At 29.1% G+C, this 27781-nt stretch overlaps 4 protein-coding genes across 7 annotated transcripts; 3 read left to right on the forward strand and 1 right to left on the reverse strand.

Moving 5' to 3' along the window:
* The first annotated feature begins 5805 nt into the window (after positions 1 to 5805).
* LOC107161860 (UDP-glycosyltransferase UGT5-like) lies at positions 5806 to 16313 on the forward strand. 4 transcript variants are annotated; one of them, XM_089218582.1, is made up of 5 exons: positions 6562 to 6703; positions 14091 to 14970; positions 15117 to 15336; positions 15576 to 15795; positions 15975 to 16313. In XM_089218582.1, the coding sequence occupies exons 2-5, from the start codon at positions 14134 to 14136 to the stop codon at positions 16252 to 16254; spliced, it is 1557 nt and encodes a 518-aa protein (XP_089074708.1). In that variant the 5' UTR covers positions 6562 to 6703; positions 14091 to 14133; the 3' UTR covers positions 16255 to 16313. The 4 variants fall into 4 exon arrangements, with proteins under 4 accessions (XP_089074710.1, XP_089074708.1, XP_089074709.1 ...); XM_089218583.1 differs by lacking the exon at positions 6562 to 6703 and adding an exon at positions 12227 to 12381; XM_089218584.1 differs by lacking the exon at positions 14091 to 14970 and having other exon boundaries at positions 5806 to 6703.
* A 2916-nt stretch (positions 16314 to 19229) lies between these two features.
* LOC107161838 (uncharacterized) lies at positions 19230 to 21271 on the forward strand. The gene is made up of 3 exons (XM_015508421.2): positions 19230 to 19588; positions 20027 to 20271; positions 21028 to 21271. Exons 1-3 carry the CDS (start codon positions 19418 to 19420, stop codon positions 21071 to 21073), a joined length of 462 nt encoding a protein of 153 aa, XP_015363907.1. The 5' UTR covers positions 19230 to 19417; the 3' UTR covers positions 21074 to 21271.
* Positions 21272 to 23942: 2671 nt separating this feature from the next.
* LOC149058668 (52 kDa repressor of the inhibitor of the protein kinase-like) lies at positions 23943 to 24826 on the reverse strand. The gene is made up of 2 exons (XM_089218586.1): positions 24652 to 24826; positions 23943 to 24568 (listed from the first exon to the last, which is right to left on the reverse strand). The coding sequence occupies exons 1-2, from the start codon at positions 24738 to 24740 to the stop codon at positions 24373 to 24375; spliced, it is 285 nt and encodes a 94-aa protein (XP_089074712.1). The 5' UTR covers positions 24741 to 24826; the 3' UTR covers positions 23943 to 24372.
* Positions 24827 to 25161: 335 nt separating this feature from the next.
* LOC107161816 (ribosome biogenesis protein WDR12 homolog) lies at positions 25162 to 27655 on the forward strand. The gene is made up of 9 exons (XM_089218585.1): positions 25162 to 25349; positions 25570 to 25655; positions 25746 to 25968; positions 26058 to 26198; positions 26443 to 26618; positions 26843 to 26904; positions 26965 to 27211; positions 27283 to 27415; positions 27478 to 27655. The coding sequence occupies exons 1-9, from the start codon at positions 25279 to 25281 to the stop codon at positions 27617 to 27619; spliced, it is 1281 nt and encodes a 426-aa protein (XP_089074711.1). The 5' UTR covers positions 25162 to 25278; the 3' UTR covers positions 27620 to 27655.
* The last annotated feature ends 126 nt before the right edge of the window (positions 27656 to 27781 follow it).

Here is a 27781-nt window from a genome sequence, read left to right on the forward strand (position 1 = left end):
TGATGGTGTGGCAATGTACAGAACAATATTTATTGTTGGCGTTCTGCAATTCAAATATCTTACGTACTAGTGTTAGTAATAGTATTTGTCATGGCACGATCACAACTCGATCGGCAAAACACTACTATAATAATTCAATATATGATAATACAAAAAAAAAAACGTATGGGTCGCGTAATGCGAGTAATAAATGTAAACAATAACAAACAAGATAATCGTGTGTACGACCTGATACGAAGAAAGTTCGATGATACCACGGTGAGAGTGCGGCAACTGACCCGGTTCGACGGTGAGACGGTGACAACGGACGTTGAACTGGTGTGCAGCACTTGCACCTACGTCGAACGTGACGAACAGGTACGACGACACCACGTATATACGGCCGGTAACGACGGCGGGCGAAAACACGTGGGCGCGAATGCAAGTTAACAACTTCTGAGCACGGCTCGGGTTGCGGGACGGACGTCGTCCACAACGACACAACAATACAAAAAAAAACTAGTTGAGCGCACCGCGTTCGGTGAGTTCGCACTGCGTCAAGCGAACGGACGGAAACCACGTGGACGTGTAGGTGCACGGCCCGGGGCGCACAGCGAAAAAAAATCGGGCAGGCGAAAAAAAAATAAGCCGTGGGTTCGGCAAACACGGATCGCGGACGCGATGTGTTGGTGAACGCGAGGGCTCGGGTGCACAAAAAAGAAAAAAAACAATAAAACGCACAATGGTGATTTACGACGACGGGGCGTCGGTTCGCGACAAAGAGAAACATGCAGCTCGTGCAGTCTGCCTAGACGGCTGGAAAACGACAACGGCCAGCGGCGGCGCAACGGCGACGGGTGGCTAGATGCGACAGCGCGGTTCCCCACTTCGTGAGGTCCAAGTCCGCTCTCACAGCTTATCGGTGGCGGCGGACGCATATAATGCGCAAAAATATCATATGTCGATTATGTACCCAACAGTTATCGATCAATAAATTAGTTCCGGAGCAAAACGACGTTTTAGACATTTAGCATCGGGGGGAAATATAAGATAATTAAGATGCAATTCCAAAATTATTAAAGAAATAATATCAGTGTTCGATCACCTATAGTCGTGTATATTGCGTTTCGTACAAGTGCTTTTATAGTTTCTATTTTTTTTAATATGGATATAAGTAATATAATAATTATTTTATCAGAAAGAGGCAAAGAATTGGCCTTAGTGAATTTATACAAATATAAATTAATTGGAGAGCGCAAAAAAGATAATCTTTTAAGATGGAGGTGTACGAATAATAAATGTTCAGCAATAATGTTCTCAGGTTTAGATAAACATAAAGTGAAAGTGCTGGACATATGACTGCTACACATGACTGATAAACACGATCAAAATTCTATTGAAAAAATAGAAACACAAGTTTTGAGAGAAAATTGTAAGAGAAAAGCTGAAGAATCAATTTTCACACAGCCACTTAAAATTATTCGCACCGAACTTAATTTAACTAAATATTTTTGTACCTATATAGTTCAAAATTGAAAATGGCAACGTTGCAGTGTTTTTTATGCTCAATCGTGTTGGTTTTCTTTTGTATTTCAGTTTCCTTTGATACGCCGACAATTTATGCTCAATCGTGTTGTGAAAAAGGTGTTTTATGCTCAATCGTGTCGCAGCCGATATCATGGTTCATAGTACAACTTTTCAATAATAATAATTAACAATAAGTATATAAATTGAAATATTTTAGATGATTAAATTTTGTTCTGGACACTATCTTTATCACATAAAATAATACAGACACTGTGGCATAAAGCAATAACGTGGATATATATATATATCCACCTTGACATAAAGATTACCTATCACACAGCAAAATTTTATGTCATAATAATAAATAATAATATTTTACAATTGAAGTTGTGTAAAAAATTTTTTAAATAGAATATTTAAAAAATATTCAAAATCATAATAATTCAACAAGAATAATAACACTTTGATTTGAGTGTTGGTAAGAGCAGAATTTCGATAATAACTTATTTATATACTTAATATATTTAAAAGTTGTTTTGCTTTAATAAGGACGTCTCACCTATCCAAGTATTCAGTTATTTTTACAAGTGCAAAGCATAATAAATGTATGTTTAACAGTTAACAATAGAATCATCAGTTTTCAATAATTATAATTATTACTTATACAATTTACTTCCGAGTTTAGATCACATTTACTGTTTAGAGCTAGATAGTTAGTACTATGGAATATGGATGTGCCTATATGCAGACAGTTCCTTTTTTCACATATGCACTCATCTCGATTCATGGTTAGACACTCGTTCGCTTAAATATGTGTGACTCTATCCATATTATATTATATCAGAGGCGGTCGAACCGAAGTCCCAAAAATCTAGTAGAGTGAAAAATATTTCAAGAGGCCCGATATCTTAGAGATATCCCTATGATAAAGAGGTATTCCTAAGAGGTCAACAATCTAGAGAACAGCTTGATAAGCAAAAAGCAAACAATTTAATCACTAACCAACAAAGGATCATTGTATTCAAAGTGTCCTAGTTAACCATCCGTTTGTTACGTGTTACCAAAACATAATTTATTTTTCTACGACCATTTAGATTGATACTTTTTACACCCAGTGTCATAGTCAGCTTTCCAGGAAGGAATATTGAGTGTATAGTACTGTATACACTTTTTCCCTCCCCAAACCCTAACCCTGGCTACGACACTGCCTTCCCCGCGTGACAAACAGCATAACATAGGTTAGGTACCTATACAGGGTGTCCCACAGAGATCTGATAAATTAAATAACTTTCGTTCTAATCAATATTTTTTAAAAAATTTCTTTTAAATATAATTCATAGACACTTGCGCTACATTTTTTATTTTTTATTACTGAAAATAAAAAACTTAAAAATTGATAAAAATTTTTTTTGAAATATTCAATATAGCCAATTTGTAAATCTGATTTAAAAAAAAAATGTATATGGTAAAAACACTTATTTAAGTCAAATGGCTGGTTTTTTACAATTTTAGATTCTGAACGAAGTGATGAATGTAATGATTTTACAATGTGTTTTTTTTTTTTGTTTTTTTTTGTTTTTGTGTCTGTGTACAGCATAACTAGTCGAAATAATGCTTCGATTTCAAACTTTGGGGGTGGTTTCCGAAGTGAAGATCCTTGGTGCATTATAGAGGTCAAAAGTAAACATTTTCCAACAGTTTTCAAAAAAATCGAGAAAAACAAAATAAAAATGACAGAAAATCGGGAATTTTCACGCAAAACCAGTTTTCGACCAAATCGATATTTTTATATGGTTGTAATTCAAAAACTAATCACTGTAAATACTTGAAATTTTCACCAAATGTTTATGTTAGTGATATCTATATACAGTTTAATTTTCAAAAAATTTCGAGTTTTTTGAGTTATTTATAGACCACTGAAATTTTTCGATTTTTTTGAGAATTTTTTTTTTAAAGTGTCGGTAAAAAAATGTTGGACGACCAAAAAAACTTGAAAATTTAATACAAGGTTCTTTATGAGTTTCTCTTATTGTAGCTAAAAAAAATTAAAAATCGTAAGTCACAATTTATTTTAATAAGCGTTTACAGTTCAAAATTTTACGAAATCTGTCGAAAACGCGAAAATATAGTATCCATATAGTGTATAATTTTTTTAAACTTTTTTTTATGCTTCTCGAAATGCTGTTGCCTGCGGGCGCCAGTACCCTCTTTCGCATTTTTTTTTCATAGTTAGATATAGTTCCATTTTAGTTGATTTTTGTGTACACAATCTTTAAACTTAAATAACAATTTGCCTTATAAAAAATCACCTTATTATGATATCGTATTTTTTACGTTTAATTATTTTGGTAAAACATACTGGAGTCTTCAGTGTGTATCCATAGTGTATAATTTATTTTAATTTTTTTTTTATGCTTCTTGAAATGCTTTTGCCTGCGGGCGCCAGTACCCTCTTTCGCATTTTTTTTTCATAGTTCGATATAGTCGAATTTTGTGTACACAATTAATAACTATATGTGCCATTCCACAATAAACTGGAGAGTATACACTGTATCCTTCAGTGTATTGCAACTGTAAATATTTTCTCTATTTGAATTCACAAAAATTCACTCTAACTTGACTCCGACTTGACTATACTTGACTCCGACTTGACTCAACTTGACTATACTTGACTCCGACTTGACTATGCTTGACTCCGACTTGACTATATTTGACTATACTTGACTCCGACTTGACTATACTTGACTATACTTGACTAAACTTGACTAAACTTAAATATGACTTGATTATACTTGAGTCCGAATTGACTATACTTGACTAAACTTGACTAAACTTAAATATGACTTGACTCTATCCAAAATTTGGGCGGGCTGGAATTTTAGTTGGATTTTTGAGATTTTTTAGGAAAAACTATAATGGATTAACTTTTAGGCTTTTTGAAATACTTTTGCTTGCGGCAACTTATCATCATTAACTAATTTTTTTTGTTTTAATTAAACTCTAATTGATTTATGTGTCACAATCTATAAAATGTTATAACAGTATTTCCTTTAAACTATCATCTTATTATGATATAGTTATTATTAATATTTTTTATTTTTTATTATTTTGAGATTACATACTGTAGTTTTCAGTGGGTATTTTTACTATACAGTTTTGTTTTTTCTCCAAATTAATATGCCTTCAGATTTCGGTGCTTTACTTCACAATTTTTTTTTTTTCATAAATTCCCATCATGTTGATTTATTGTATACATTTTTTGAACTTTGATAAACTGCAGTTGAGTTATAAGTATTAATACGAAGTGATGAATGTATTGATGTGTTTTTTTTTTTTTTGTGTGTCTGTGTACAGCATAACTAGTCGAAATAATGGTTCAATTTAAAACTTTGGGGGTGGTTTCTGATGTAAAAGTAAATATCTATGGTGCATTATAGAGGTCAAAAGTTAACAATTTCCAACAGTTTTTAAAAAAATCGAGAAAAAAAAAAAAAAAAGCGGGTAGTCGTGTATGTCGCTCTGCTGTATAGTAGGTTACAAGTGGGTTACTGTAATGGATGGAATTAAATTTGAATCCAATGATATTATATAATTGTATACGAAAAACGATTCAGACCGAAGACGATTTATCTGTCTAGGATATATTATAGATTATTAAAAATTTTCAAATCTTAGATTTAAAAAGAAAAATTTTTATGAATTTCTAGTTTGAAATGATTTGCGAATTTTCGTGATTTTTACATATATGTTGTCAAAATTCAAACTTTAAATGCTTAAAAAAAAATTGTGACTTTGTATTCCTTTTATTTTGCAACTGCTATTGTAAAAATATGTTAGGAGCCTTGAATTAAATTTTCAAATCTTAGAATTAAAAAGGAAAACTTTTATGAATTTCTATCTAAGATAATTTGAACATTGCCGTAATTTTTACGTATTTAGTCAAAATTTGAACTTTAAATGCTTATAAAAAAAAATCGTGCCAACGAATTTTGAAATCACTACTCCCTTGGAAACTGTAATTTTAATAATAATAATAATAAATAATTTTAAAAAAGGTTGTATAATATAATACATTTAAAAATTTAAAAACTCAATCGGTGAAATAGGAGTTTAACAGCTACTGGCTTTTACACTAATAATGGATATTAGACATTAGTAATAGATAGATGACGGATCAGACGTATACGTATATTATTTTTATCTGCGATATATGCCGATGTGGATTCAATTACGTTGCCCGGCACGCTCGTTGGTATATATTAAGCATGTATACATATTATGCACGCGCGTGACGCGCACAGTTTATGTGCCTGTCTCGACAATCAGTCGTAAGTAATATAGCTCACGCAACACTGCGCCTCGCATAATGGTTAACACCACTGTAACGTATTTTATCGTCGCGGCCACCGTGGCCGCACACTACGGTGCATCCGCGGCTCGTATACTCGGAGTGTTCCTACATCAAGGATACAGTCATCATATGGTGTTCTTACCTTACTTGAGGACACTGGCGGACCGCGGACACGACGTGCACGTGATCAGCAATTTCGATTCTTCACACCCGAACATTACCGACATCAGCGTCATGGGATCCATGCCCATGCCCAACAACAATGTCACATTCCCGGGCACTGCAGGGCAGTTTGGCATCGTTGACTCTTTGATGGCCATGTTCCAACTGTACGAAATGGCCGAGGCCACGGAGGGCGTGTTCAAAGTGCCGGCTGTCCAGCGTTTGCTCAACGATCGGACCACGTCATTCGACCTGGTCATCGCAGAGCACTTTAACAGCGAGCTTCCGCTTGGTTTTGCTGCAAAGTACCGCGTGCCATTTATTTTACTCAGCAGCTGTACACCATTTCCGTGGACCACGTCCTTGGTCGGCCAGTCACAACATATGGCATACAGACCGTCCTTGTTAAGCGGCCTGCCGGAACGCATGGATCTCGTTCAGAGGTTGACCAACACGGCCGTGGCGATGGTGTCCACGGCTATGTTCCGGCTGATGCACCGGCCCTGGAGCCAACGGATGCTAAAAAAACACTTTGGACTGAACGTGTCCCTGGACGAGTTAGCGTCCAATGTCAGTCTGGTATTAGTCAACACGCACTGGTCCTTACATGGCGTATCGCCAACCATGCCTGCTGTAAAGGAGACCGGTGGGATGCACGTCATGCCGTCGAAACACTTATCCATAGTTAGTATATACTTGTATTTTATAATATTATATAATATTACAATAAATTGGCTTGTATTTTGTAGTAACGTGAAATGTTTTTACCTCAATCATATAGTTGTTATGTCTAATGTTTGTAAATACCCACAACAATATAATACTATTGTCATTTTCAACATTTCCAGTATAACATGATGCTAAAATGTTCATTATGATTTAAGTACTGATTTAAATATTTAGGCTAAAAATCGGTTATACAATTTACATATATGCCATATAGGCATTTATCAGGGTCACCAAATGACGGCCCGTGGACAAATTTAATATGTCCTGCTGTCCTGCAAATAAGAGAAAAAAATTTAAAAAAAAATTGTTCACATTTTATATGTTGTGGACGTTGTGGTGTTTTAATTTATCATCTTTGTTTATTGGTTTTTTGTGTTTTTTTTGTTTTTTCTGATGTCTGCAATTTCGATGACCCGTGAACTATTTCTGTAGTGTCCTAATGTGGCCCTTTAAAAATATTAATTGGTGACCCCTGGCTTATATTATAATATTATGTTATATAGGAAGTATTGTAATGTACATGAATCAACTTTTACATTTTTCTCAAACTTGTCGGAACATATTTCTCTACGAGTAAGAAGTGTTAATACTAAAGCCACAATGATACTTTATTAACTGTCTAGAACATAAATTAAACTGCTAATTCTAGCTGTATTGTGTCTTAATATATTTTAATATACCACGTTACAATTTCCGATGACTATCAGAGTGTTAGCTGGTGGTTGTTAGTTATAATAATGAAAATAATATCGCATAATAATGAATATAATATGGAGTCTGAACCATATACCTTCATATAAAAAAAAAAAATGGGAAATTACTACAGGAAAATGATATTTTTTTTAGATCGTGAAATTTAAAATCATGAGGGTGTTGAATAAAAGGGGTGCTTGATATAATAAATATTATATATTATATAATGCAAATATTTAGATATCTATAAAAATTAATTATTCTTCATTTTATTTGTTAAAATATTAATTTATTTTATTCTAAAAAACATTGATTTATTATTATATTCTGTCATTGTGGTATTGTTGGTAAATTCGTAGTTGACGAACTATATATATTCATGTTTTTGAAATTGTCAAACTGACTAATATAGAACTTCATAGAATTCATTTTAGAAAAAAGATTTTAATCCATTGCAGAAATAATGTTTGACTTAAAAACTTAACTTAAGAACTGTTATTAAACATGTCAGGCACGGAAAAAAATATAAAATAGATAAGTTCTGTTGACATTAAGTTAATCCAAATTACAATATACAATATATTATACATCCTACAACCTTCAAGACAATCTTTTATATGAAGAAAGTCACATAGTCTAAAATGCTAGACCTTGTTGACTTGACGTAAATTTAAAAAAAAATCTAAAACTGAATTGGTGTCTTGATATTAAGGTAGCTATTGATTAATTTTTAATTATGATAGGCGATTGCTTGTTTAAGTCTGATAATCTTAAACACAATGAGGAAAATTGAAATTAAAATGTACGTAGAACAATGACGTAATTATATTATTTTTATCGTTAATAATTTATGTATAATGTATGTTTGTAGTACATATGTATATATTATGTGGTGTGCATAAAAAATATTTAACTATAATATTGCGGATACGTAAGTGAAACATAATAATATGAATAATAAGCTCCTATATCAATAGGCATGAAAGTATTAAAATGCATGTGATAATAAATTAAGTACTAAATAATTACTAATAATAGTGTATTATAGTGATAAGAAAATGTTACTCGTGTATACAAACTGAGGTTATTATATTAAATATTGTATTCTATCGAACTCAAGAAAATGTTGCAAGCAAATTAAAATATTTTGTTGAAATAAAAAAAAAACACTTAGTTTAATAGATAAGAATATACATATAAAAATAAATTTAATATTCAATAAATTAATTGTAGAATATTAATTTGCATATATAGCTGGCATAGTGCATAAGCGAAAATAGCCCAAAGTTTTTATGGCGGCACCATCACCCTCCATTATTTTCTAAAAATAATATATATATTATATATCAATAAAAGTACTAATTCTTTAATCTGTGAAACTTGACAGTAATCTTGGGGAACTAGAAGTCAATGTAATTGTGCTAATTTCTTAGCATATCTTAACTGTTTAATAACCATAATACTAGTTATTATCATTATTTATGATAGCTTTATATTATAACTAGCTAGATATTGTACAAATAAAATATAAATATTTTAATATAAGAACTAGTAACGGATAATAATAAATACAAATAACTATCATCATTACCTCATCATATTTTATGCGTTTACAAAAGTGTATTGCACAATATCAATGAAATTTGTTTTTTTTTAATTTTAAGATGAATAGTAAGAGGGTTCAGATATCAAATGAATTGTATGATATTGTATAAATGATATTGCATTTGACGAGGTATTACAATAATGAGTATTGTGGCTATTATATTTTATTAAAAACTCGAATCATTAATAATGTGCGTATTATTTTTCATTAAGATATTTGTATAAAAGTTATAAACCTCAGATCGAAAAATCATTAACAAGGATTAGGTTAAGTTAGGCGAGAAGTACGAGAAAACACCTAGCGTCATAGCTCCTTTAGTCATTAAACATTATACACAGAAGTATTTTACGCGTTAAAAATATTTAGAACTTAACATAATCAATATTGGGTTATACCTTATACGACACATGTAGCAATATTAAGTCCTTAATTTTGCATTAAAAATGTATATCATTGTAAATTTTAATCTTAATTCTTATTTCACAAACAACAGGCCCATTTTCACTTCGAATCTAAAAGTATAATCATTAAATGTCAGGCAATTGATGTTCTACTCAACAAAAATAAACTTCAATTTGTACCCACATAAAAACAAATATATTATATCATATAAATAGAAAAAAAAAATTTAAAAGAAGAATATGTCAAAATATCTATAAATTAGGGGTAACAATTATTAAAATAGATTATATTATATCTAGGCATCTAAAAAATGTTTATATATTATATGAATATATATAGTTTACATTTTCAAATCCCTACAGTATCTAATTATTTGTCAAATTTCAAAAATAATAATAAAATTGAATTAGTCAAAAACTGGTTGATCGCAAAAATACCATTTTATAACTTGAAATTTTTTTATTCTATACTTAGTGTATAGTCAGATAATTATAAGAAATAGGTGGGTGTCAAAAATGTATATGGAGGTGTCGTCTAATGTCGTAGGTAAAATTTTAAACTTTGGCGCCACTGATAGTAACGCTTTTACTGTTTATTATCATCGTGTGACCGTGGCTTACAAGAAAAAATCTAAGCATTCATAGTTTGTACTGCCTTTAAAAGTGACGTCAGACAAAAAAACATTGATAACGTATACATACGTATATCACTGTAATATTAGTAGAGCAAATACATTAATCGCTCTGCTCAAAATCTAAACATAAGTATAATTAATGTAAATTGCATGTACCTACCTATATGACAGACGACAGTGAATGAATGGTTATGGTTATGAATAATAAAAGTGAGATTATAATATTATCATTGTTGTTATTATTCATGAGATACTTACCAGGTTTTTGTTTTCGGAAACAAAACAGTATAATTTACAAGTTATTCATATTGTTCTTATATATAACAGTATACCATATTAATGTATTACAACAAATACAACTTATTTTATGTACTACGTAACAAATAACAATACACTTCCATTATATATAATATATTTAATTTTATGGTTTTATTTTAAATTTTTAACAAAAATAAAGCTCAATTTCTTTACCTGAAATACGAGTTGAGTAAAACAATATAATTAACAGTTGTTTTAGGTATTGATTTTAAAATGATGTATGTTTTTTTTTGTGTCTGTCATTACGTTTTGGAGTAGAAATAATGCTTTGATTTTTTACTTCAGCCCGTCTTTGAAAATGAAAATTCATCTAGTTGGTATTTTGAGGGGTTAGAACTTCAGAAGTAAAAAATGTCCAGTAGTTTTCAAACGCGTCAGGGAAAACCCTAAACAAATATCGAAAAAACGGGAATTTTTATACATATTCAGTTTTTGACAAAATCGATTTTTTTATTTTGCTATGACTCAAAAACGAATCATTATAAATACTTGACATTTTCACCAAATGTTTATATTAACGTTATCTATTTGCAATTATATTTTCAAAATATTTTGACTTTTGTATAGCTATTTATAGACAATTGCAATTTTCGATTTTTCTAAGTTTTTTTTTTTAAATAACCATAAAATATTCAGGTTTCCAAAAATCTTTAAAATGTAATACAACTTTGTTTGTAAATCAATTCATCACACATCAATCAATAGCATTAATTTTAACGAACAACAATTGATCACAATTACATGTTATACATTTTCAATTATATCTTATAATTATAATTAATATATCTTTCGTTATTCGAATTTATCAATAACTTACCATAATAACCTTACCATGAAAGTTGTGTCTTTGTGTGGGGAAGGGAGTCATAGGGTCTGAACCATAGACCTTATTCTACTAAAAGACAAGTATTATGCTATAGACAAGAACTATTAGTAACAACAGCATTACGACTTACAATGGCGGTGAAACATCTAACAACATCTTGACGAAAAATTGCATTTACCTATGTAGCCTGTCTTGATGACAAAATACTGTAATCTGTTTATATTATAAATATCTTACCGTTCTTACTCTTCTAAAGCCCACTTCAATCCACGTTGGATAAATGAATAAACAAAATGCACACTCATATATTTTAACTTGTCTTGTAGTATGAGGTCTTTTGTTTAAATTTTATTTGGTATATACTATTTGTTCCTTTAGGAACAAGTATAAGGCTTAAATAAAATGATAAAAATATGGATACCACGGTCCACAAGTCTACAATATCGTAAACATTTTAATCTTAGAACTACTGCCTAAAGTAGCAAGCGCTGTAATTAGCATAATTGAGACCATGAACATGGATAAATCATACTATAAATTGTTATATAGTACCTACATTTGTAGGTAAATACCGTATACCCATTATTTATTTAATTCGTGGTAATTATGATGGTTATACATACAATATCAGTTATTAGCTATCAGTGTTTAAACTAATTTAGGTGATAATTTTAAATTTTTGAAGAATATAGAACATTTTATAAGAAAAAGTGTATGCCTACAAAAAAAAACCATTTAACAATTGATAGGTGATTATATGTATACAGCATAACTATTATAGTTTAAAATAAATATAGCTACTTATAAAATCAACTAAGAATTGGTAAAATGTTTTATTTCAGAAAATAATCTTTTAACAAGTTGTTATTTGATAATGCCAAATCTTATCTTTTAAAGACCTAATTTAATTGGTATACCTACATACGCAATAAATAACAAAATATTCATTATGTTAAGTTATTCACTAGTCAGCAATTAGCTATAGTAATATTTTGTTGTTTACCTATTGTTTTTATCTGACTCAAAATACGTTAAAACCATGTATTTTAGTGTATCATTTTAATATATTTGTGCACTTATTAAATTGTAAACAAATAGGTAGCTCACTTTTTCCTAACTTACTATAAATATCAAGATCAATATTGTTGACTAAAGTAGGTATTATATATATTAAATAGGTATCCATTAAAATATATAATAGCAACTATACTATTGTAATTTATTTTTTAAATTTTAATCATCTAAGTTATTTTTATCTCGTGTATAATTCAAAAGTGTTCAATGTTCATACATAATATCATAGAATATTCATATTGATAATATTCTAATCACCTAAACGTATAGTAATAAAATTGTTTTATTTATAACAATAAATTAGTGTAATAGTGGTTTCTCCGGTGGACACGCTAAACATCTTAGCTGTGTTTCCTCATCGAGGCTTAAGTTATAATTTGGTTTAACCTCTGTGAGGCATGGATCCATGTATTTAAGGACTTAAATACAACTACCTACTATTACAGCTACATACTTCGACTATTGAAAGTCGACTACACAACATAACTATTGTCTATTATCAGTAACTATACAAAATAATATCCAAACAATAATAATTTATTAGTTAAAGCCTTTAAAGGATCAATGCTTGTATCCAATAATAATAATAAAATACCAACCATTTCAAAGGCAATTCAATGGACAAAATATAACTTAATATCATTATTTGGTGTTTTTATTGTGATCGCGAAAAAATGTATGATGCTATATTTACAGTAAACAGTGAGAAGTAGTGAACGCTACTTTATTAGAATGTTCTTTTACATTTCTAGATTTTGAATTTAAGTCCGACATACTTTTTATACTTCTGAGTAAGTATTTGTAACTTTTTGCCATGGAATCAGCATGCGATCAAACAGTCAAATTATTTTAAAATTTAATTTGTACTAGCTTCAAAAAAAAGTTATCATGATTCGACAATTAATTGAATAATATAAGGTTGTGTCATTAATAGTAATTAATCTTATAACTACACAACTGTCAACTAATCATAATAAAATTTTAAGCGTAACTGTAAAAACTTAACTACTTAATATAAATTAACATTAAATATGTAAATAATATGATATAACGGATTTGCAGAAGGTATGGTAATATGTGCGTTTATGCGGAATGAGAGTGTGTGATTTTATTCAATAAAGATGTGAGTGTAATTAAGAGAGGGATTGATCTTGGATTTTTGGATTCGTTGAGGAATTTGGTGATTATGCGCAGAAGTTGCTCTGGTAGTGGTGTGTTATTAGCTGTGATTTCGGCGTATAGTGATTTTTCTATTAGCTGTGAACTGAAGACTTAGTTTCCACTTATTTGAGGTGCCGGAGGCCTGGCATATGTTGGAAAGAGATGATTTGTTTTGTTTCTTTTAATAACTGCATTCGTTCATCAATAATATACTTTCAATTTTGACCAGACTAACAACAAAAATTAACTTTTATAGCAGACATTTTAATACAATTGATCGTACAATACAACTTTTTGGTTTTAATTGTGTGTCTAATTTTTGTTATCATAATAATAATTTTTATTTCAATAGAAAATGTAAAACCAATCATTAAATGATCTCATTATTAGTTACTAATTAGGTATACCTACTATATATTTTAATACGAAATAAAAATCATAATTTATAAAACCCAATTCGTTATAATGGTGTTTAAATACTTATTATAATCAGTCAATATTTTGATTAAAAAAAAAAAAGCGATAGGTATATTTTTATCTCTAATCAATATAGTTTAATGAATATAGATAATATTCTTCCAAAATATAAATTAAAACGTTATGTAACTATATTTTTGTATTCCGGTAGACCGTATAGACGTCTGCAGTGTGTTCACTATTATACCATCAATATGGAAATGAAGAATTGCAGCTCAAGGAGTGTAATTTTACAACTGTTGGTTAAACTTTCGTTCTTCCGAGAAGCTTTGTGTGCGGACATTCTAGGTGTATTTCCAATCGAAGCCCTTAGTCATCAGATCATTTTCGACTCCTACATGTCCGAACTTCACCGCCGTGGCCACAATGTGACGGTATATTCACATTTTCCAGAGATTGCCTCCGAACAATACAAGCGAGTAAAAATCAGCAACACGTCATCTGTATTGGATCCAAGCTACGTGACCATGGACCACATGTACTCGCCATCGAGTTTAAATAGTTACAAACACATGTTTCACATCGTACGTAACGGTGAGACATACACTGGGTCCGATGCGCTGCGTCAACTGTACAATCAGCCGGAAGACGCTTACGATTTAATCGTGACCGAAACATGTAACACTGATCTATATCTGGCTTTGATAGAACGATTCAAAGCGCCGTTCATTGCGTGGACTACGTCACCGTTATTTGTGTGGTCCGCCGATCGCATGGGTGCCTCTACTCATCCTGCGTACATACCAGTACTAATGACCACGTACGGACCGCATATGAATTTCGCGGAGCGGATTTATAACACACTGTTGCGATCCATAGCTTTTTATAAATACTATACGAGATCGACCATATCCTCTCAGAAAATCGCCTCAAAACGTTATAAAGATTCATCCCACTTAGATCAGTTAGTGTTGAAGACTAGTTTGTTGTTTGTAAACACATACCATACATTATGGGGCAGTAGGCCACTACCACAAAACGTTATCGAAGTAGGAGGTCTGCACGTAAAACCATTAAATCCTCTGGATGAGGTTTGAATACAAACAAAATTTTTTTTTAAAAAAACATTGTTTAACACTAATATATTGTTGAATTGTTTTATAGTTTATTATATTATAGTTAATAATTCAATTATTTTTACATATATATTATATATAATATATATACATATATATAGGACATCCAGAAATATATTGACGAAGCTGAGAACGGAGTAATTTATTTCTGCATGGGCAGTTTATTACGAGGTGAAACTTTTTCGGCTGAAAAAAGACAAATGTTCTTAAATGTTTTCAATAAAATTCCACAACGAATTCTGTGGAAATGGGAAGGAGAACTACCAGGAAAACCGCCCAATGTAATGATTCGTAAATGGATGCCTCAACGAGATATATTAGGTACTTATGTATACGTGTTTGACATTCTTTATGTAATTTAAAATTGCAGAAACGTTTACAAATATACGATTTATAATGCAGCAATTTTAAATTTTAACGTGCGGTGTAATTTATTAATTATTATTGTATTACGTTTATATTTTAATCATGATATGGTTGTTGATGTATTTATTAATTTATTATCAATAATATTTACATATTATGTAAATAATGGTTTTTTTATTTTTATTTATGTACAGCCCATCCTAATGTTAAGCTATTTATATCTCATGGTGGCCTATTAGGAACTACCGAAGCTGTGTATGAAGGTGTTCCAATTTTATCAATGCCAATTTTTGGTGATCAAATGACAAACATCAAAGCTGTTGTAAGCAAAGGAGCTGCAGAGATGATGAACTACGGAGATCTGAATGAAGATGAAATTTTTATAAAAATAACTTCTATGCTCACAAATCCTAAGTAAGTATACCGTTATTGTGTTTAATATTACGAACAAGTAATCCACAAGTAATACGTCAATAATTGTTATGAGTCATTATTATTTATGATTTTATAAATTAATATAATTATTAGCGACGAATGACGATAAGTGTGCATTACGCATTAAATATTTATAATATATTTTAATTTTTAAACAGATATAGACAAAAGGCTAAAGAGTTATCAGAAGCTTTTCGTGATCGACCTATGTCTCCTTTGGAAACTGCAGTGTATTGGACAGAGTATGTCATCCGATACAAAGGGGCACCCCATCTTCGATCGGTCGCCGTCGGTATGCCATGGTATCAATACTATTTAATCGATGTATTGGTTGTAATAATTTTATCTATAACAACAATTTTTGTACTACTTTATTACTTAATTTTCAAAGTTATTTTAAGATTTTTAAATAAAAAATCTAAAGAGAAAAAAACTTAATCATAATGTGAATTCAGATTATATACTAAATAAAAAATACTAAGATAGTGATTACTCTACTTATTAAAGTCTTCTTCATACATACCTATGTGTTAGTAGATCTCTATATTGAATTCTAGATGGCGAATAGAAAAAAGAAATAGGTAGTTTCTAATTACTAATTAGGTACCTACTAATTTATAGGTACTATAAATTTAATCAATATAAATTATTTTCATTTTTGTTTTGTTATATAAAAAATACATGTATAAAATGTTCACAGATAGAATTATAATTTATAAATGTACTAAAAGGCTATAAAATAATAATGATATACAGCAATTATTCCCAACACATGTGCTGGGGGCCACTTGAGGTCCGTGGTCAATTTGGTAGGTACTAAAGGTAGTCCCCGGAAGCTAGACGAGAGTCTAAGCTAACTCAAAGATAAAAAATTTTAATTGGTATCAACATCAAGATTTGTATTATTGTATTATACGATTTTATACACGTCTATATAAATTTCTTCTACGGTCTTATTGGTGTTTGTTTATATTCAATACTAGTATATTAGGTAAGTGGGCCTCAGTTCTTTTACATATGTTATACAAAATAAATTAACACACGATTTCTAAACGATATGATCACAAACAAAAACAGTTTAACTTGGTAACTCAACTGAGGCTCTCGAGTAGGTACCATCACATCTGACCATGGCTATAGATACTAAAATGGAACTATTGTTGCGGGACGACCCATCAAAACAATATTATATCGTAAGTGGTGAGTATAGCACGGATAATATTACTGTCCTTGCGAGTATAGTAAGTTCTTCTGGATTTCTAATAACTATTAGCGGCTTAGCGCTCCCAGTGAATAATAATTACAGTAGTTACATGAGAAAATTTGATTTTGAAATTGTGCGGGATGTAAATATATATATATATATTTTTAATTTAACAATAATTTAATGTTTTCCTTAAATGGAGTGAATATTATCATACAGTATAATTTATAACATATAAATTATAATATGATGTTATTTATCTATTATATGCTAATAGCTAATCTATTATTATATTATTTGAGATTTTGAGTTAATACAAAACATAAAAATCATAATGTTTTTAAATATCTCAATGCTGCGTACGAGAACCAAATCTAATTTCCAAAAACACATTTAGCATTTCAAAAGATGACCAAGAAAAAAATGAGAAGAAGCACTAGGAATCATTTTTAAAAAATGGAACCGTATTTACTATAGTAATTTTAAAGAAGCAGATATAATTAGTACATGGAGTTCAGGCGAAGGTCACAGTAAATATACTGCATGTAATTGTTAATTACATAGATTAAAATCTGTCTAAATTGTAAATTAATGAATTGCATACATTATTTATTAATAAGATATGTCTGAAACGACTACATTAAAATCTGGAGTAGTATCAGTCATGGGCTGTAGAATAACTTCACTTAATCAAACCCAATCTATAAAGGTTTGTAGTTGTATTGTATAAAATGTAAGCCTTAAAGCTTAAAGTTAATGCAATTCACATAAATATATTATTATATAATTCTGTAGATTTTTGAATCTTGTAATACCAGCCAAAATTCATTGTGAATAGAACAGTCTAATATAATATAATTATAATATTTCATCTTCAGTAGTTCTAAATGTTTTAATTGACAAATTGCAAGAGCCCATGCCTAAAAGAATAAAGGTTATTAAATTTATTGGGATTAAAATTATAATTAATAATAATAACTATTATCCAATCATTATATTTAATTATTCTTTTTTAGCTATTTAAAAAAAAAAAAAAAAAACATAAAACATAAAACTCACATTTCCATGAAGTGAACACAAGAGTGATGTGCTTACTAATATATTTAATATGTTAATTGTCATGAGAATGAGACAGTTCACATATTCAACAAACCAACAAAATAAAAAACAGAATACATTTAAAAAAAAATCTCTAAATTAATGACTACATAAACTTATATAAATAATTGTAATATATGTTTTATTTATTTTTTGTTTGAATACTGTTGTATTTCAAACCAAAACCTGTCAGTTAATTTTGAAACTAGAAAAATTATATAAGTCATATTTTATATTTATTTTTTTACAGTCTTTTACATTTAAATTTTCAACTGTTCAAGGTACCAATATAAAATAATATTTTTGAACTACAAAACTTGATAGTGCTAGATAGTATTAGAAAGACAGAAGAATTTTTTTTGGACGTCTTATCATGAATCATTCAACCATATAATGTCTATAATGTCTATTTCTATAGCCGTGTGGGTTATATTATAGTAAAATGTAAAAACACTAAAAACTGTTTCGCGCGGGAAAGACGCAAGAAAACTAGTTACTAAGAAACGAAATTTTCACCACATAAAAAGGAGAATTTTTTCTGTGAAATATCGTTTTTATTTTTTCGATATCACTTATACAAAAAAATTCTTATTGTTTTATAATATATTAATTTTTGTGTTTTTTAAGCATGAACTTTTTTTGTAATTCTGATACCGAAAAAATAAAAACGATATTGCACAGACAAAATTCTCCTTTTTATATGCTGAAAATTTCGTTTCTTAGTTATAACTGTAGTTTTCTCGGTTCTTTCTCACGTGAAACAGTTTTTGCTATGTTACGCACTTGTAAGACGAAGACAACACTCATATGAAGACGTAATACCCGCAGCCGTCCGCAACGTGCCAACTAATGCCTCAATTCCGGTGGCGGAAAATTTGTGTAGAGCCAAATTATTTTATCCATCAGAGTTATCACGTATTGCTTATTATCAGTATATTTTAATAAGATTATTTGATAAGATAGGTATTTTGGATTTTATAGAAACACAATATTGTGTTGTCTCCGTCTTACAAGTGCGTATTATTGTGTTTATATCACCAGTTTTGGCGCGTAAAAAGTTAAATGATTAAAAGATATCATTATACATTATTATATTATCAAAATTAAAATAATATTTTTCTATAATACATAACAATACAAATAATACAATACATAATATTTAAAATGATTAAATTACCCTTATTACCTACGTATGATGTTGAATTTTTTTTTTAAATTATTGACATATTGTTTTGTTTAAAATAAATACATTCATTTGAAAGTTTTATTATTATTGGCTAACTGTACCAAAAATTAAATATGAATTTTAATGATATGCATGCTTTGGCTAAACGTATAGATACTCAGGTTAAATCATTAGAATCAAAAGTAGCTCATCCTATGAGTATGATGTATTCTAATAATTCTGGTCAAGGCGTCAAAGTACTGTCAATGTTGAAAGATATGATCAAGGATGTAGAAAAAAAAAAGGTATTTAAAAATTAATTCTTTTTTTACATTTATCTAAACATCTGCGACCGGGGTCTTCAACTATTTTAGGCAACCTGACACCTGCAGTTGCCTAAAATAGTACAGACCACATTCATAATAAAAACATGTTTTAATTGATTAAAAATGAATTGAAAAATTCTTGTTATCCTTAAAATGTGTTTGATAGCATATATTAAGATTAGGTGAACCTGAAGAAACCGGTTGAAGACCTTTGATGTATATATACATATATATTATTGTATTAAACTATTATAACAAAAATAAACTAAAACCAATTGTTACTATTTAATACCTTTTTTTTTACTGTTTGAACTGAGCGCCTCGGGAAAAGCTTTCCCATAACTGCCGCAGCGCAACTATTGAATGCTTACCTTGGTTTGAAAAAAAATAATTAATTAATACGCTTATTGTTTATAGCAAGAAATTGAGAATTTGATTCAAGAAGAAAACTCAACATGGTCGGCAATGGTAGAAGATTACAACTCTGTTGCTAAATTTAAATCAGAAGTTGTTGCTAATTTGAATGATTATGAAAATATGTGGTCATCTAACTATCCTGATTATAAACCATTTATATCGTATAATGATTCTGATTCAGTACATGAAGAATTAAATTCTCTCAATGAACTTCATATTCAAGATGATAGACAAATAGCAGATCAGTATCCTTTTGCTTTACTCATTTCACGAATAGTAAAATAATATGGTAGGATAATGTTTCTACTTGATTAATATATATTTAAAGTTGTATAAATAGTTATAATTTTTAGCAGTATTCTGTATTTTTATACAATTAAACACAGTTAATGCCTTTAGATTACTCATTCAAATTAAATGCTAAATGATCTGCGCATTATGTTAAGTACCCACCTGAGGTTGAATTAGTTTTCATTAAGTTTTTCTTTAATTTTCTTTTGTTAAATATGACATATTAAATTTTATTTTCACAATAAAGATGGGTATTTGTATAGTATGTGACTTACCATGAAGGGTATTTGCTTACTATTTTTAGTTAAATAAAAAAATTAACTTGTTATTTTATAATAATTAATTATTTATTTATTAATACAAATATAAAATAATACAGAATTGCATTTTATAATGTCAAAATCAGTAAAAAAAATGTGTGAATATTGAACACATGGCAATATGTCAACATTATTCAAAAAATATCATAAAATTTTTTTATTTCTAAAAATATATATATTGATGTTAGTATATTGGAAAGGAAGTACATTGTCTGTACATTATATATATATAATCATCTTGGTAGGTCACATTTTAAACTCAATTATCGCTTAGTAGATCTCATATAAACGAATACCCAAAAATGTCTGAATTCCTTATGTGACCCTTTAATTATGTTACATAGCAAAATAAACTTATACAATATATATTTCCTTATATTTTATTATAAGATCTTTAAACGATAGTCTCAACAATGCCAATATTACGATGTCCTGATAGTTCTACTTATTGTATGCAGAAAAAAATACTGGTGAAAAAAAAATATTTTAAGCTCAGTACTAAAAATTATACAATATTTTCTTTTTGGTATATTTTGACTATTTTAAATAAATAGTAAGTAAAATAATACTATTGAGATCAACTTTTTTTTTTTTCATGTATTACAATTATAAATTAAATATGTTTTTAAGTATATTTTTTATTTTGTTTTCTATAATGCATTGTAAATGTATATTTTTTTAGTTTTAGTTTATCATTGAAATTGAAGTTAGAACCTAACATTTTCATAACTTAATTAATTATGTAATATGTGATTAAAATAACAGTGTGACAAGACTCCCAGTCATAAATTCATACTTATACAAATATACAATACAAATAACAATAATATATTAATTTACTAGTTCATGCAATAAAATCCTATGACCGATTTGTCAAAAATATAAATATATATTTATATTTTATAGGACTAGGAAGTAAAGTATTTTCAGTTTTGTGTTCTTGCAGCAATGTAGTACAAGTATGTATAAAGAACTTAAGAAAAGGTGATGAGGATTGAGGGGGATACATCCTCCCCAATTTTTTTTCCTGTTGAATTTTGATCCAAATATAAGTAATGATAATTATTAATTAAAATTTATGATATTCTCTGAACTAAAAAAATTAACATTATGATTATTATTACTAAATAAATTATAGTTTTAATATACCTATAATTCATTCAATGTAGTATCTTGTGAAAGATTATAATATTAGATTAAATTGTATAACAATGTATAATTTATATTTTGTTTTCTTGCTATGTAAACTAATAAAAACGACTGAAACTACAAAAAAAATTGTTATGTGTAGAAAACAAATTATAACGATTTTGAACCAGTATGAATGTCTGATCTGTATAGAATTCAAAGAAATGATACTTCTACATAAATTTTTATCTTAAGAAAATAGAGCCAATTTTTGCCAAAAAAATTGCATTTAAATACGTCTTTGAGTGTTTAAGATAAATTATGGCTTAAAAGTTTCGAGTACCCAAGAATAATATTTTTAAATTACATACCTAATTCTATCTAAATTTGAACTTAACATATACATTAAAAAACTGTTTATATATTTTTATAATTTATTATGTATTAACAGCATTTATGAACTTCAAATTCTCAAAAATAACTTAATAAAACTTCTGTAAACTTTTTTTTGTTAATGGTAGAAAAACTTGAAAGAATCTTTAAGGCATTACATTTTTAAGTTTTTAACTGAGTAAATAAAGAGAATAAATTATTTATAAAATAAATTTACAAAATGCATTTGACTGCGGAAGCCAGAAGATGTCTATCACCTAATTTATTTATAAAATTTTATTAGAAGATTTTATAAATGTGGGGAGCTACTGTAAGGTACTGCCGAGACACTGAGATCCCCTTTGAATCCAGAATTTACATAATGACCACAATTAGAAATTGTATTGTTTATACAACCAGTTTATCTTTAATCATGGTATAGACGTAAGAATAAATGGTTAAACCACAGAACAAGAAAACATGACATTATTCAGAATGTTTGTTTGCATCTGATTGTTAAATTAAAAAAGGGGGATGATGGGTAATCTTCTGATTCCTCTGGAGATGATGAGTAATTGACTAATGACTTAGGGCCGTTCTTACAATGTCCGGTATCCGGTTAAGTGTCAGTTGAGACTAACCGCCAACCGGTAGAATTTTGTCGGTTAACACTTGATAAATTATTCCGGTTAGCGTTACCAGGCACTAACCAAACATTGTACGAACAGCCCGTAATATTGTACTATTTGTACTTGGTAAACTCAATGCCATTGAGTCAATGGTGAAACTGGAATTCCGAATTAGTGAATATATATTATATTATATTAATACTGTTCTATGCATAGACCTATTAAGAGGACGCTACACCCGCATGTGTTGTCTCCGTCTTACAAGTGCGTAACATTACAAAAACTGTTTCGCGCGGGAAAGAACCGAGAAAGATACAGTTATAACTAAGAAACGAAATTTTCACCACATAAAAAGGAGAATTTCGTCTGTGAAATATCGTTTTTATTTTTTCGATATTAGAACTACAAAAAAAGTTATTCATGTTTAAAAAACACAAAAATTAATATATTATAAAACAATTTTTTTTTTTTTGTTTAAGTGATATCGAAAAAATAAAAACGATATTTCACAGAAAAAATTCTCCTTTTTATGTGGTGAAAATTTCGTTTCTTAGTTATAACTAATAACTGTATCTTTCTCGGTTCTTTCCCGCGCGAAACAGTTTTTGCAATGTTAGTTGTTAGTGTTGTTACGCACTTGTAAGACGGAGACAACACATGCGGGTGTAGCGTCCTCTTAACAGGTCTATGGTTTTATCACAGATTATATGAAAACAGATAGTGCACTTCCTATAACGCAATGCAAAAAATGAATACGGTGTTCTAATTGGTTTCCGCCCAAATCAGTGTTACCACAAATGCCAATGCTAATTTATTTGATATACATTCATACAATATTTTTGAAATTTGGATAACTTACTCACGTTTTATACGTAGGTATTTCATTTTTTGTCATAAGTTCTTCCAAACCAAAAGATATGTTATTCCTGATTTCACCAAAATCTTTTTGTTTGTTGTGTAATCTTTTTGCGTTATTACACACCGAATGAACAAAAAATGTATTCAAAAAATCAATTTTGAGTCATTTCGATACACTAATGTTTGAAATTACTTTATTATTAGGTTTTACGTGGTTTATAAACAATAACATTAAAAGTAAATACGATAGGTAAATTCTGATTCCACCAAAATGTTGAGTAAACATTTCCATAAAATTTCTTTGGAAAAAACACCAAATTAAGCATGTAAAAACATATATTTTTTTATAAAAGATTACAATAATATAAAAAATACATAGTTAATTAAAATATAATACATAATAATAATATAAGCTTAAAATATAACCTTACAATAAAAGATGTTGAGTGGTGTTACGACCTGCCTCTGAATGTCGTGGATATCCCTAACCGTCTGGCGACTCCGTCATACGAGGGGTCCCAGAAAGACTGAGTATTCCAATACATGATTCTTATGCAGTATTAATTTAAAACTTACGAAAATGTGTCATTGCACAACACCTTATGTATAGGTAATTTTTAGTACGGACAGTATGGGTCCGTAACAGTAGCTGAACAATCCATATGCATCTCTCAGCCGTGTAGCAGCAGCATAAAAGCATAAGCAAAAGCAAAACCAAATTAGAAGTTTCCATTTAGTATAAAATATATTAATTTAAATAACAAAAAGTCTTACCACTAAATATTGTTGGTACAGCATTCATTGTAAGACGGTTCTTATTCCTGGGATTTAAAAACATATGGTCTTCAAAATGAACACCACATACTCTATAACTCTTTTGTAAAGAAGCAGGATCTTTTCCTAACAAATGTAATGTTTGACATTTTTCCATCCATTGTTTACACCTATAATAGAATATAATAAAATAGTAACACAACAAATCATAAGATATACAGATTAAAATTATATAATAAACCTAAATACTCACCTCGATAAGTCACTTGGGAATCTAAAATAGCTAATGTCTGTGGTTTTTGACATTTTATTATTGCAAAATTTAACTGCACAAGAAGTCATTTTGAAAAAACTGAGATTTTTAAAACACGAGTGTTCAATGAAAAATTAAAAAATTTGTTTGAGGTTTTGTATGTTTTGATTTTATGGATATCACTATATCAGTATATCACCATCAAGTGTGCCACCAGTATACGGTATAATTCAAATATTTTAAGTCCGCTAAAATAGTCACATTGATTTCGGCGGAGACCTTGGCGGTGATCTTATCAACCATTTTTTGTTTACATCGAAGTGCACTATCTGTTTTCATATAATCTGTGGTTTTATGCTTAGATCATAGGTTCTATGATATTACATTGATGTATGATGTTACCACTAACATAATATTAAAATACCATGTATTATAATATGGTTATACTGTTTACAATAAACTGATAACTGAATATTGATAAGATTCGGATTGTTTGAATGATTAGCACGTGTCTTGATTAGTCGATAATTCGATATGCCACAGTGCTATATTGAAAAAACTAAGCAGAGAAATATCTGTATTCATCAGGTCTAATTTTTTTACGTACTAAGTCACTAAGTGTTAATCATGGACCGCTCGAAGAAAAAGGTCGATTTAGGGTCTCAAATCCAAATAAAATTCATTACAAAACAAGAAATGTAAGTTTTTACTATTTTAATAATTATTGTTGAGATGTAACTCTTAATAATACACAAGAATACCTAATTGGTTTATAGTGACGGTATTTTTTTATGACGTAAACTTTTTTTCCTTTTTGACCCAGGAGCCGGGGACAGAACTTCTTACGTATTGCTTTGAACCCCGCCCTATTAATAGTTATTTAAGTACCTATGAAACCTAATTTATTTATTTTTACAGTTATGCTGTACCAGAATTTCCTTTTGCAGTTGATTCAAAAATCCAATGTGAAAATTTGAACAAACTAGTTAACGAGTTATTGAAAGGTTTGATGCATTTATTTTAAAATATTTTAATTTGATTTTGTAATTCAATTGTTTCAATATATATTCTATTTGTCTGATTGGTTTATTTAGAAAAATTATCTGATGACAATGGAGTTGTGAAAAAGGTTGATTTTGATTTTTTGGTCAATGGTGAATTATTGCGCACTCCTTTGGATATTCATTTGTCACACAAAAATGTATCTAGTGAAAGCAATGTGGTTGTTGAATACATGGAAGCTACTCCATCACCTGAACCAATGGATTGTCTTATACATGATGACTGGGTATCCGCTATTCATTCAATGGGATCTTGGTATATTATATGATTTTTTTTTTTTTTTTTAATACACATAATATTTAATGATTGTGGAGTTAATAATTGTTTTTATGCAACTTTTTCAGGATCATAACAGGATGTTATGATAATTCAATTCATATATGGACAAACAAAGGTAAACATAAAACAGGTATATCAGGACATACTGGCCCTGTGAAAGCAGTACAATGGATATCTATTTCAAATGATTCTGCTACATTTGTTAGGTAAATTATTCTATTTTATAGTGTGCATGTATTACATTTTTTATTAAAATTACTATGTATAAAATAGTTAATAGTAAATACCTAATTATAATTTAAATAATATTACATTTAATTAAGTATTTTAGTAGGCAAATCTATATGAGGTAGGTTTTGGGGGGTTGACCCCTCTCTACAAACATTTATTCCTGCTATGGCCTTATTAGTAAGTAATAATTATCATTATTATTAATTTTATTATTTCTAGTGGTTCTCAAGATCAGTCAATTAGAGTTTGGGATTGGGATATAAAAAAAGGAACAACCAATTGTTTACAAATTGGCCGTGGACATGAAAGATCTGTTGAATGTATAACTGTTAGTCCAGATTCAACTAGATTTGCTACTGGTGGATGGGACACTATGTTGAAAATTTGGTCTTCAGGTAAATTAAAAATTTAACTTTTTTATATTTAGTTTACATAAAACAATGATATAATAAATCAAATTTTAAATTATAGTTTTTAACACAAATGCACCTAATATTTTATATATACTTGAAATTTGATTCTGAGTTAAATTGTGTCAAATTTTTTTTAATCCAAAATTTAATTTAATAATTGGTAAAAAAAGTAACACTATATTCTTATTGATTGTTAAAACAACTAGATCCAAATTATGAGCCTGCTGATAAACCTGCTAAAAAACTAAAATCAGAAACAAAAATTATGGTATGTACATTCTTTAATATTTTATTCAATACTTATTATATTTATAATATATTTTAATAGCCTCCGATCATGACATTGAAAGGCCATAAAGAAAACATATCATCTGTTCAGTTTATTAACAACTCTGATCTAATAACGGCTTCTTGGGACCATACTATTAAACATTGGGATGGAGAGATAGGTGGAATCAAAACAGAAATTGTTGGTAACAAATCGTTTTTCAATCATGATTACTCAGATTTGAATGGATCTGTAATCACATGTTCATCTGATAGACACATTAGATTATACGATCTAAGATCAAAAGGTATAACATCTTTGTCACTTGTTTTTAAAATTTTAAATATATTGATTAATTAAGTATGTAATTATTTTTAGAGGGGTCATTAGTTAAAGGTACATACTCTTCACACACACAGTGGGTAACTACTGTTAGATGGTCTAAGTCAGAAGAATATCAGTTTGTGTCTGGTGGATATGATAATCAAATGAAATTATGGGATACAAGAAGGTTATAATATAAATCATTAATAATTTTATGTATAGTATTTCATAAAAATAATTATGTTACAGCCCTAAAGTACCATTATTTGAATTGACGGGTCATGAAGAAAAAGTGATGTGCAGCGATTGGTCAAATCAAAAATTAATACTGTCTGGTGGAGCTGATAATACTGTTAGAATATTCAAAAATAAAAATGTAAAAACAAATTAGCACATTAAATTAGAGTTATTATAACTATTTCGCATATTTACTGCTGTGATTTTATGTAAAATTTATTCTTTAAAACAATTGGAACATGTGCCAACCATTAAATAATAATTACAAGCATACACTTTACTTTTAAAGTAATGGAAATATATTTAAAAACTTGCT

Source organism: Diuraphis noxia, unplaced genomic scaffold (genome assembly GCF_037042655.1).
Source record: "Diuraphis noxia isolate RWA-SAM2 unplaced genomic scaffold, SU_Dnox_SAM2 contig0002, whole genome shotgun sequence".
Classification (NCBI taxonomy): Eukaryota; Metazoa; Arthropoda; class Insecta; order Hemiptera; family Aphididae; genus Diuraphis; species Diuraphis noxia.